A 12,939-nucleotide genomic window follows, 5' to 3' on the forward strand; every position below is an offset into this window, starting at 1 on the left:
CTCGTGAATAATCATTTGACGAAGCCTTAGAACAACCGTAACCAGTCACCACCAGTTATCTCAATACTAATCGGCATAACCTCGATAGAAACCAATAAAACAACGTCTACGAATTCTAATTTCTCCAAACTTTGCCAAACTTTGTTAACAAAATCGAGATTTCGAAAGAAACACGAGCTGAGAACACGTCGAGTAGATTAATCCTTAACCAAACAGACGTTTCTATTTTTATCATTACTACAAACAATTTTCTACGTTGCTTGGCGATCTACTGCTCTTAAATCACTGTGTGATAAAAGTTAATCTATCAGTTCGATAAAGATTAACGAAATTATTGCAAATTTGCAAACTCTCCTCTACGTAAATACCAATTACAGTCGATCTGTGTCTAACGCAGAGAGACACGACCCTGAGAAAAACAACCCTTCGAACAACACGTAACCTAAAACCAGGAAGAAAAGAAGAAGAACTTCAGCAACCACAAGAATAAACTTCCCATAACCACAATCCTGTTCGAGCGCAAACAACTCAAAGAGAGAGAGAGAGAGAGAGAGAGAGAAAGAGGCACAAGCCAAATAAATAAACCTTTTTCCTCGACATCCAGCTCAGGCTCGGCAGCCGATTCGTCCAGCTGCCTGTTCTTCCTCCTAATCTTGAACAATCCTCCCTCCTTCCGGAAGCTGCTCTTCAAAGCTCCGAATCTTCCCTTTTTCTTATCGTCTGTGGCCGGTGGGTCACCGGTGGCCACGTTCGTCGTCGTTCCAACGCTCGTGACCGTGTCTACGCTGGAGCTGCTGTCACCTACGGTCACGTATTCGCCGGAAGTGCTACACGCGAACCTGTTCCGCTCCTCTTCGGACGAGGAGCGTGCGATCACCGTGTCCGGCGAGCTTCCGCCCTCGTTTGCGCTCTCGTTACGATCCATCCTCGTAGAAGGGGCGAAGAAAGTGGTAGGAGTATAACGTATGTAGCGTACGTTTGCACACCGGTGTCGATTTTTAACGACGTTTAACGATCCACAACGACGAATTCTTGGCCTGATGATTTTGTGTCTCACTCTGTCAAGACACGAGCCAGTCCACGGGCTGGCTTCCTACGCCAAACGCGGAAACCTTAGAACAACCGCCTTTCTAGGTCCGATCAGGCCGGCCGCCGGATAATCCGACACGTTTCCCCCTCCTTTCTCTATTCTTTTCATATGTTGCTGTTTCAAAGAACGAATACGATGTCTGTTCAGGGAGGAGCTATGGCGAAAAAGTAAGAGAGGGAGAGACAGTGAGATTTGTAGGTTGAGATTCATTCGCCTTTTCATAAAAGAATGAGAACCACGTTAGATTGATTAATAAGTTAGTTAATTCATTAATTTTCGTAAGAGAATTTACTGTTAAATATTCCAAAATCTTTCCCTTTTTATCCCATTTCTTTGTTTCACATTTTTCGTTCGAAAATTTGCATACAAGTCTCTTTACATTTTTTAAACAATGGGTTTCCCTTTTAGTCGTCTTTTACGACACGCAGGGATTACGTTGGTTCTGTTCTTGTTCCGAAACCGCAGACGATGTTATTAATATATATTAGAAATGTAATCATACATTGTGGGCAAACTATGTATAGTTTAATTAAGGAGAGTAAAAGAGAATGTTTTCAATGAAAATTCTATATAGGAAGGGGAAATATCGGGAACCTAACTGCCACCATATTGGCGTTTGTTTGAATTTTATTTTTCCCAATTCCATATGATAGAATAAAATTCCATACGATACAACTCTATTTATTGAAACGAAATTTTAGTCAGCGTCTGATTGTATGTCGACCGAATCTACTTGTTCGAACGTGGTGCCGACTGAATCTACTTATCTGAATGTAAACTATTGACTGTTCTACTTATCTGAATGTAAACCACCCACTGAATCTACTTATCTGAATGTGAATTCCTACTGCACGAACTAAACGTTGTAGATACAATGCAACTTTACCTACTCGCACGAAATTCTAGTTTCTGTCCGATTATGTATCGATTGAATCTACTTGTCTGAATGTGGATCGCTGTCTGAATTTTCTTCTGCACGAACGACAAATTATAGGTACAAAATGAAACTCTACTTACATATCGAACAAAATGTTATTTAGTGTCTGACTAAACGATTTCCTGTGTACCGAATCTACTTATCTGAACGTGAATTCCCATTACGTGAGAAAATTTGAGGCAATGCAGACAGTCGGTCGTTGCTTATACTACGTGAATTATGTGGATTTTATTGTTTGTTCCCTAACGTGGTCAGATGAATGTAATTATACGCACGGATACGAGTTGAAGTTTCTTATTATTTTCCTTTGTTATTTCGTACATATCTGTTCTGACTGTAATTTCAAGTTTCTACTTTCTTGCTCTGTCACTTGAATGATTAATAGAAAAGCTATGGGTGTTGGTTGAAAGCAACGCCTTGTAGGTTCGATAAACCGTACAGTCGAATGGAGATGAAAGATAGATACCAAGTGAAACGGAGAAGCCTGGGAATCGCAGGATGAAGTAGAATTCGTGATTTGTTTTCTGGGCACAGTGGTAGAGGGTTTCTGGGTTCTTCGACACACCGTGTGACATTCCAGGAGAGGTCATTGATCGGACATTGTGTATGAAATATTCAAATCGACCACTGTCTTGGTACATGTATCTCAACACGTGAAATCAATATTTTATCCTCTGAAGTTAAATTCCAACTTTCAGGATTTTAGTCCTCTGTTGTGGCTAAGTTTCCAAAATCGAGTGAAAACAGAAAGTAAATTTGTTGAAGATATCGTAGCAGAACATTCGTTTTACGATTGTTACATTATTCCAAACGTTCAAAATTAATTTTAGATCTTTACAACTGTAACTATTATGAAATATCTTTAGTAAAATTAAAACTGAGAACTTTCTTACTGTTGGCTAAATGTTTCAAGTATATCAGCGGAGATTTTAGCTTCGAAAAAAAATACTTGCAGAGGTTCTTCTCCAGAATCCAGCGTTCGAATATTGAATACTGTACCGCATACAGTTTCCCCGAATGGAAAATTGATTGGAGGAATCTTGACCCCTATCTCTATGTAAAAGTTAAGGGGCTGTAAATGAGTCGAAATATTGCTCGGTACTTTTTACACGGAACAGCAACTGAAGAGTCTGTTTGAAGAGTCGGAGGAATAATAAATGAATGAATCTATAATGAAACATCTGAAATCTGTCCGTGTCATAGATTCTACGAGAATCTTGCCATCGTTTTTCCTTACGAAATTTAATCATCCAGTTAGAGAGATATTAATACTTCACGCATTACAAGACCACGTGTTTCGTAAGTGATATGTCTACGTCTAGATTTCTTGTTTATTTCGTATCAATTCACCATTGTATCGCTGTATTTTATTGCTCTATATTCTAGTTGTATCTCTATGGATCGCTGGTGCCAAATATTCTACCCGTATCGATCAATAATTCCAAACTCCGAAGTAACAGGGACAAGCCAAAATTTCTTTCCTCGTAACCAAATGAAATTCCAGTTACGCGTAAAGAGGATGACAAACCGACGATCCAGTCACCCAGCTCGATCCACGAAGCTTCGATGGTACGCAACAACCTTCCTCGAAGGTGTCCACCGATGGAAATCTTTCAGGAATTCGATCGGTTCGATCATTCATCGTCGCGCGCACTTCTCATCTCGCAAGCGCGTGTACGCGTGCGTCCGCACTTGGAAAGCTTGGTGAAAGCACTTCAAAAGAATGAAACTTGGGAAGAAAGAAAAATTCGCTACTCGAAAGGGGAAGGAAAACGAAAAATAAAAATATTGAGAAAAAGAAATTGAGGATAAAAAAGGATCGATATTTAGAGGAAATAAAAATGAAAGCGCATGAGAGATGAAAGAAGTCACTGTTTGGGAGAAATTAAGACGAACAGGTAGAAGATAAGACGAATCGCTACGTATGCAAAAAGAATAGAAATAAAAAGACGTGAAAGGGAAATCGAAAGAGATTCACGACACTGCTGGTTGTATGCGCGGAACCACACTAAAAGCTCGCGTAAAAATGCCTAAAGGAGGACAATACACGGAGGAGGAGCATGATGGTGCCCCTCCACTTGTACGCGAGAACGCATTTGTTCGCGCGTTAACCAGCCTCGAGACGAGTTTTCCGCGCGTTTCTTGCTCTCTTCCTCTCTGGCTAGACGAGATCCATGGTACCGTGACAACACGTAGGCGTAACACGAGCGCCGAGTTGGGACCTAGCGCGCGGTTAGCCGCAAGACCCCGTCATGCCAGTATCGTCCCCTCACTGCTTACGGTTCGGCTCCACCTCGACGAACAACTAGCACGTTACGTAACCGCTCGATTTTGTAGAATTAATTGTTTTGGGTTACATGGAGCGTGATTTGCCTTTTGGTTGCTGGCAGGTCCTGTTTACGTGGAGGAATTTTGTCCAAGTAGAATGGGTAAAATGCGAGGCAGACAGACATTAAGAAAATTGTGTTCAAACTGCGAAAAGTATCGTGTCAGATTCGGAGGATGCGAAATTGAAGTTTCGTGAATTTTGTTTGCTGGTAAATTTTGCTTGTGGTACATGGTGGAATCGAGAAAAAGTAGAATAGATACGATGTAAGGCAGACAGAAATTAAGAATTTCGAATTGTGAAAAATATCGTATTGGATTTGGAGCACGTGAAATCTATATTTTGCAATATAATTCAAGGATTTTGGTCGATAGTGGCTTCTGTTCGACAGCGGAATGTAGCGAAAGTAGAATAGGCGCGACGCGAGCCAGACACAAATAAATCAGGATTTCTGGAAACTACTACATTAGTTTCGAAGCATGTGAAATTTCAGTTTTGTAATAAATTTCCTGAATTTTGGTTGACAGTAGCTTCCGTTTGGCACATTGGTACCATTTCGTTCGTTTGGTACACAACGGTCGGAGTAGAATAGGTACAACGTAAGGCAGACAGAAATTAAACGCTTGAAATTGTACGAACATTAGATTTGCAGCACGCGAAGTTGATATTTCCAGTGAATTTTGTGGATGTTGATAGATAGTGCGAGTATGATTTATTGTAACAGTGTACAGATTTTTAGATGCTTATTATTGTTGATTTGTAGGAAGATCATTGCTATTTTATGAATGGCGATAGGAGGAACCGGTTTGAAGCTTTTGGACAGTTTGTTCGTGTTAAGTAAGTTGATGTTTTTGAGCAGTTTGTTCGTGATAAATGGAAGAATTATTGACAGTGGAATAATTGTTGAGGTTTGTGGATTCCAATAGGTGGGTTTCGGTATGTCTGGTATTTTTGAATATGTTTGTGTTAAAACAATCATTGATGTATGATAGGTAACTGGAAGAGAATCAAGTGAAAAGGTATGATATTGGTAATGCGACAGGATTGCTGATCGAATTTATTCATCAAACCTAAAGGGAGAAAAGATTGAAATTCGAAAAATCTAAAATTTGTTGATGAAGAAGAGTTAGACTGCCTTAATGGAATTTAACGTTTGAAATTTATTTAACTTATATTCTAGAGGTTAAAGATGGTTGTCAATTCAGATTAAGATTGTTTTGAATAAATGAAGCAATTCTTAGAACTGATTGATACAATAGGAAGATAAGATACATGAAGTAGACTACGTATTGGAAAGATATAAAGAGAATATGAGTCAGTTGATCAAATTGATAGCGAGGTATTGAGTAACCGAGCTATTCAATCGACCATAGCTATCTTCTCTCTGAATCTGTAATCTCGTGACTGTGACTACACACTGAACTTGATATCTAAATGCTAAAAATATATCGATTGCTTTTTCAAGCAAATATACTCATCTTTTAGCAATAAAATTCGCTAAAACAGATATATCTGACACAAACATCTAAGATGAACACGTTTACACGATGTTCACGATTAAACGAAACGTTCTTTTGGATGCGTAACATCCAAGGATTAAGAATGATTAAATAAGCTTCGCAAGTGTATTAACTTTTGAATGATTATTTCCCTTTAAATGCGATAAAAATAGTATCATAAGTCTATGTTTATCTTTGTTTATCAAAATATTCATGATAATAAGATAAGGAAATCAACGTTCTCGATATAAAAATTTTCTGATAATCTCATCTTAACTTAATCTCGCCAAACGTTAAACCTTCCTTGGGTGCTGGTAATTACTTTAAAATTACAGCAAAAGCAAATATCAAAATCATATTGTACTCTCGTAAAGCTTACACGTAACGAAAATATCAACAAATTTCCTGCCGCGATATAATCGCTACAGCAAACATTTGCATTTTGTTTTGTATCTCGGACGACGATCAATGATTTTCTTTATAGAATAATAGTTCTGCTCTGTTTAATGCACAGACACAGAGACGATAATAGAACCCGTCTTATGCGAAACAGCATCTTGCAGTCACTTTTCATGCACTAATTACGTGTCGCCGGCTGGCGTGCTGCAGGCCACTGGTAATTCCGTTAATTAATTAACAGCGAACCAGGGATGAGCCAGTGATAAAGTTCAAAATCGAGCTTGCAACAAAATGGACGAGTTCGGATCTAACCAGAGGGAGATTAAAACTGATTTCTCTTCCCCTAATCTTAATTGACAAACGCACGCCAATCTTTCTAATTGACCAAAAGCATTATCTGCTTTCTTCTTCAGATTTATTATTTCGTTATACAATAGTCGTCAACTATATTGATATTTTTATTAACGTAACTGCTGGAAGATTTGTTTCTATGGATGTTTTGTACGCTATTTTATATTATACACTATTTTTGCATCTTTCGAAATCTTTCAATTTCTTACAAATCTGCATACGTGTACATCCACCATCTCGTTTCCAGTTTTCTCCTTCTCTCCATGTTGACGTGTATACTCGTCGTAGCTTGTATTTATTTACGCACTCCATGACCTAACCCCACGACCAAAGACACGCTCTAAGACTAAATTCCCCAATTAACTGGTTAATAACAATAATAAGAAAAAAATAACACTCAATTGTTGAAAATAATTTTGACAAGAATAAATCAGATTATTGCCGCTGAAACAAACCGAGTCCCACTGAACCGGATACCACGAAAGGGACATTCGGCGCGTAAAGCAATCACCGGATCACGAGATTGCAGATCCTCCGTGAATCCGCGTGGAATTCGCGGGTTACATAAGTTTCTAAGCGTGCCACATACCATCGTGTATCCTCTCACCGCGCTTATGTAAACCGCTCTTAAGCGCAACCGGTGTAAGACGGAGCTGTACACGTTATTATCAGGTCGGATCGTAATTTTCTGGCCACGGTTGCCCATCATTGGCCAAGGTCGTGGTCGTTTGTCAACATGTTCGTCGTAATTACTGCGGAAGACTTTAGCCCATTAACCGAGGAAGATCAATGAACTCGCTCTACCTGTACAAACCAGTGGTTGGTGTTACAACTATTGGGATGGCAACTAAGTGATTGCGGATTTTGTCATTAGGTGGTATTGACAAAATCCGCAATCACTTAGTTGCCAACCCAATAGATACTTGGCTATTCGATTCTTCGCTTTCCGCAGCCGGTATACAAATTCAAGCAAATCTGAGAAATTTACTTGATCATTCGTGTCCTCGAAATTATATAACGATTTAATAGGAAACGCAGTATTTGCAGGCAAAGGTACGAAAGCAGGTTTAGTCAACGTATTTTTACGATTCGTGTTTTCCCCATTCGAGTCATGTAATTAGCTTCATCGATTAGCGATCGTTTGCTTGGTCTGTGCGACGTATCAAGGACGATGGAGCATCGTACATCCTTTAAGGACGACCTCGATGTCTACGATTCTCCCGTCATCGTCATCATTATGTCGTCGTTCTCTCGTGGGGTGCTTTATGTAAGATACTGGTTTTCTTCGCGGTTCTGAAAAATTCGCACGGCCTCTATGGTCGCCACGCCATATGAATTCTGCGATTATCACGCGACAGCCAGGACGAATTTTTCTCTTTTTTTCTTTTCGATTCTTTTCTTTCAATTGCCTTGGATCTGATTTATAAATCGAAGTGGATGCTGAGATTTTAACGATAATTTGCCATTTGTTTATTTACGAAAGGAAGCTTATATTGTAAAATAAAAAGTACAGAAAGACACCATGATTTTATAAATTTACATTTAGTAAGAGCAATATCGTGTACGAAATATTATAAATATCACACGTATTGCATATAAATAATTGTAAATATTGTATAAAATACAGGACAAATGTTATCAACATGGTAAAACATTTATAGTGCAAATGTTACTAAAATTCACAGTTTTTTTTTTTATTTAGTTGTTTACATTTACAATTTGTCCGATTTGGACATTTGGTAGAATAAAATTCACAGTGTATCGATTTTACACTTTCTTTCATTCGCCACTGTATTTTCATACGAATTTAAATTGCGTTTTTCTTGCTTTCTATGGATTAATCGATTATTTGACTTTCACGTAGTTTTTCATCTTTTAAAATTCATTTTTGTAAACGTGAGAGGATTTTGTAATTTCAGGTTGAAAGTGTTCGATTTTCTATATTTTGAATGTAGTCCATATTTTTACTTCATACGTAGCTCAGTCGTACATTGCTCAAGCTTCACATGCTTTTTAACTTTTAACGTAAGGAAAACGCCATTAGGTCAATAATAAAAGACAACAATAATAAAAGAATTTGCAGGATTAATAATCGTGCTATCTTCTTAAAATGTTCGCAGTTACTTGAGCCATATAATAATCGACATATTAATCAACATCGTATATAGATCAATTTTGTTAATTTTCAGAGTTTCTAACTGTCCTTTTACAATGACATTTTGTCGATGCTAACAAATTCTCTTGATAAACTAATACGAATTTTTATATCAACTTGTGATTGTAAGTTAAGATAGTAGAAACTAGAGTTTCTACATTTAAAGAGCAACTTTTTTATTGCACCAAGCTAGAAAACATCGAAGGACGAAATTAAAACTTATAATTTCCAGTCTGTTTACGAGAAATCCTTTTTCCACGTTAATCACGAAGATATGAATTTTAATTTGCCTTCGTAACGAAGATCGAACAACGTGTCACGTAAACGATTATGCAAATCGACACAGAAACAACAATCTTTCATCCCCATATGAAGATGTTTGTCAACGATCCATCGACAGCGTACTAATGGCAGAAGCTTATTTCTACGTGAAAAACAACGATCGTTTTTAAGATTACAGACAAGTTGATCGATCAAATGGTAAAATTATGCGACGCATAATATGCATATTGATCACGCAACAATATGTGTACGATGAAAGGAAACATGGAAAATGAACATATTAAATCTCGAAATGCCGCGTGTTCCTTTGAATTTGATTTCAATTGTAAAACAGTATGCCTTGCGAATAGAATTCCTAGTTAGTCGTGAAACATCGTACACAACTATGAATTATTGTTAGATAATTATGAATATGTGAATCGTAGGTAATTACGGATAATGTGTTTATCGTTTACGTTGTTATTTATTTTTAATGAAAATAAATGTCAGATTTATTCAATCGAAGACTTTTGATATGAAGTTACAAAGCATTTTCGTATTTGAAAAATGAAATAATTATTATTATTATTACTGTCAATTATTATTATCATTATCTGTTTATCGTAGTGAGCCTTAAAGCCTGGCACAGTCTATGTTACAAATGTGTACATTTAATATAATTCAAAAAAATAAAATGACAGATATTTCAATTTCACGAAATTGAAGCATTGTCCTGTAAACTTAAAAAAAGGACATACGAGCACTATAGTTTGTACACTATGTGAAATCAAAAATATCGTGTTTGAAACAAGATAGAGAGAGCTCGTAACTTCCTAAAGTATGTGAAACATGCAAGATAATATTTTACAAATTTCAAGATACGCGTTTTTCAGTACACAGTTACAGAAGTTAGAAGGTTCGTTTATAAAGCAAAGAATCATGGAAATTTGTCAAAAGAATCGCAAGATATTAATAAGAATAATTATCGCAGATGTCGATGATGCTAGAGACATTTTCGACAGTTGATTAATTTATCGTCAAGAGAGAAGGTTTCCAAGTCAACGCGCTTGAAATGAAGAAAAGAAATGTTCTAAGGAACAAACGATCGATAGACCACGATGATCGCCGTATGGCCCATTAATTCGTCGTGTTATGTCGATCAAAAGAAGAATTTCGAGCCTGACGATATTAATTAGACGGTAAACTAGAGTAATTATGGATTTATACGAGAAAACAGAGTTCCCTTTCTCTTCGTTAAACCGTTCGTGATCAACAGTGAAAATTACGATTCGAGAAAGAACTAAAGTCTTAAAAGTCTATATTTTGTGATATGATATTTTGTGAAAATTCGAATTCTTATGTTTGAAATCCAAAATTCTACGAAATGTCGTGCAAAAGTTTCCATTCCATGAAATCAGTGCGTATGGAACAGCGGCTCTTTTCGTTCGATTTAGAGAATTTTGTATTTGAATCGAAATTCTGTGTGACTATGAAACAAATTATCGAAGAAAATATTGAGATTGCGAATAAAATGGACACAAACAGCTGAATAGTAAAGAATACGTTTCACTTGGTTTAACAACCGTTATACCACTTATCGATCCATCCAAACCATTTGACCTTTTAAGGCTTATTAGCTTTGAAACCCTGACCCGAAGAAATCTTTGATCCAGATTCGCAAGTCTCACGAAACTTGGAACACTATTAGGTATTAATGCTGTCTACCTGCAATCAGCCTGCCATTTGCATCGGCGCAATTTCACTTATAACAGTTGCAAATTACACTCCTCGAAATATATTCTTTTGGTTCTACGAATTACGAGCAGTATACAGTTGGTTATACAACTTTTCTAAAATTAAAATCTAGACTCTTTAAGTAAAAATGTAAACGTAAATATTTTCCAAATTTTCATTGGACTTAATTTTATTATTACTAAAAATTTCAGCCAACGTCCGTACGATATTTTTTTTTATACTTTAAACATTTTATTTATTATTTATCATGTATCATCTATTTATTTTTATTTTTATTAAATAACAATATTTTATTAATCTTAACGATAAGGAGAACTTGTATCGTATATTTCTTTTAAGTAAACAAAATCACTGAAGTTATTTAATTGAAAATAAGTCAATGTTGTCGTTCTCTTCTTTCGTTTATTTTGCAAAATTAATATCGTTTCCTCAAAGAAAAATTATAATCGCAAATCCTGTTTTTCAAAGTCGGGAGGCAAAAAAAAAAAAAATACACGGCTCAGTTTAAACTTTCGGTCATACAAAAACACAATGAAACTTATTTTCATCGCTTTACTTTATTATATTTACCAATTTTAATTAACAGATTATAATAGGTATAAGCCTCGATAGAATACAATACAATACAATACGCTACAAATTTTAATGAATCATTAGCTCGTTACTAAAGTTTCACTCCATATAAGAAAATATTAAAGTGAATTTTGCAAACTTATAATTATAATATCAAACAAATTATAATATCTATATTTCCATTACATTTTCACCTGACTTTGCTACGACAAACTTTTACCGCGACGATTACAAAGCAAATGATAAAAATGATTTTGGAAATCGGTCGATTGAAATCTAATTGTGGACGCAATTCCCTCGCGACAGCAATATCAGGGAATTATCTCCAGGGAACAGGGACGAGTGTTGTAATCGCAAATTAACGAGGATTAACACTCGCAAGAACCTACACCTACGTTACGTATGTATTGGAACGTACGATGTACGATTGACGTTCTACAAGTTGAACAAAATGACGAATTCTCTATAAAAAAAAATCTATGCAATTCAAAGTATACGTGATTGATGAGAAAAACTGATGAAAAGGGCAATGTTGTTCAAATTTTCGATTTCAATTCACTTAATTGTGTATTTTTCTTCAATAATTTAACGAATAAAGCGAATACTATAATGTTTTTTCAGTAAATACAAATGCACATGGAATAATAAAAATATGATTTTTCATGGAATTAACTTTTTTTTTTAGCTTGTTTTTTGATAGAAGCCAAAGAAAAGATAGTGGTTTTATAAATACATATATGACGTAACGTTTCATCAGAATTATGATTAGACCATTTTGTCCGATTAATCTGACGAGAAAGATTCTGTAAGTAATCTCCGAATTGAAGAACGAAAGCATGAAAAAAAAAAAGAGTGTAGCAGAAATAAAGAACTACGAGCGATTATTTACGAACGAGTTTATGTAATTTTGATATCCGGCTGCATATCTTGGAAACAGCGGCAAATAAAATTATGCAACATTCAGATAACGTTATCAAATAGATTGAATTAAGGTGATAGCTTTAATTCGAAGAAGATTCGTGAGATTTCGTTAATCGCACGATTCCCGATGCTAATTTCATAATAAAACTCAAATTAGCTCTCTCGTTGTCAATCGCCGAAGAAATTATTAAAAATAGTTTCACGATTATTTATCATAAATTTAAGAAAATATCTCTACAACAGCCTAATTTCATTCGCCACTCGGCATCTACGTTCTCGCAATGACGTCTCAGCGCACCGTACAATTCCAATTCTCAATGAAACCTTAAAATTCTATTTTTTTTTTTGTTTCTAATGTAATTTTAGGAATCTCAAGAATTTAAGAAACCTTAGGAATTTTATGTCAATCGCGCTTTACCGCAGAATTAAAAAAGAAACAATTAGATCGCTAGATTTACTCGGAAATAAATACCTGAGCATCTCGCACACCAAAGTTTCAAATTAACCATGTCGTAGTGACTTTCCACGTTTATCTGACACGTGTTGATGCTATATTTTACCCTATATCTCTACGAACACAAAGCGTCTCAGAACAGACAGATGAATTTTTGCAGAATGAACTACGTACAGTCACGGTGAAAACTTACATTCTCGCGACGATAATGGCGATTC

General features: G+C 36.1%; 1 protein-coding gene across 4 annotated transcripts in view; it reads right to left on the bottom strand.

Moving 5' to 3' along the window:
• Nucleotides 1-12,939, bottom strand: part of LOC126870043 (ras-related protein Rab-32) — a 55,310-nt gene that overhangs the window by 16,406 nt on the left and 25,965 nt on the right. Inside the window, exon 1 of one of the 4 annotated variants that reach the window (XM_050627420.1) lies at nucleotides 12,740-12,904. The exons of 2 other annotated variants lie outside the window; for them this stretch is intronic. In XM_050627420.1, coding sequence (XP_050483377.1) covers nucleotides 12,740-12,776 — 37 coding nt within the window. In that variant the 5' untranslated portion in view covers nucleotides 12,777-12,904. Of the gene's footprint in view, nucleotides 1-585; nucleotides 4,068-12,739; nucleotides 12,905-12,939 lie in introns of those variants that run through there. One more of the 4 variants, XM_050627419.1, reaches the window with a different exon arrangement.

This window comes from Bombus huntii, chromosome 10, assembly GCF_024542735.1.
Source record: "Bombus huntii isolate Logan2020A chromosome 10, iyBomHunt1.1, whole genome shotgun sequence".
Lineage (NCBI taxonomy): Eukaryota > Metazoa > Arthropoda > Insecta > Hymenoptera > Apidae > Bombus > Bombus huntii.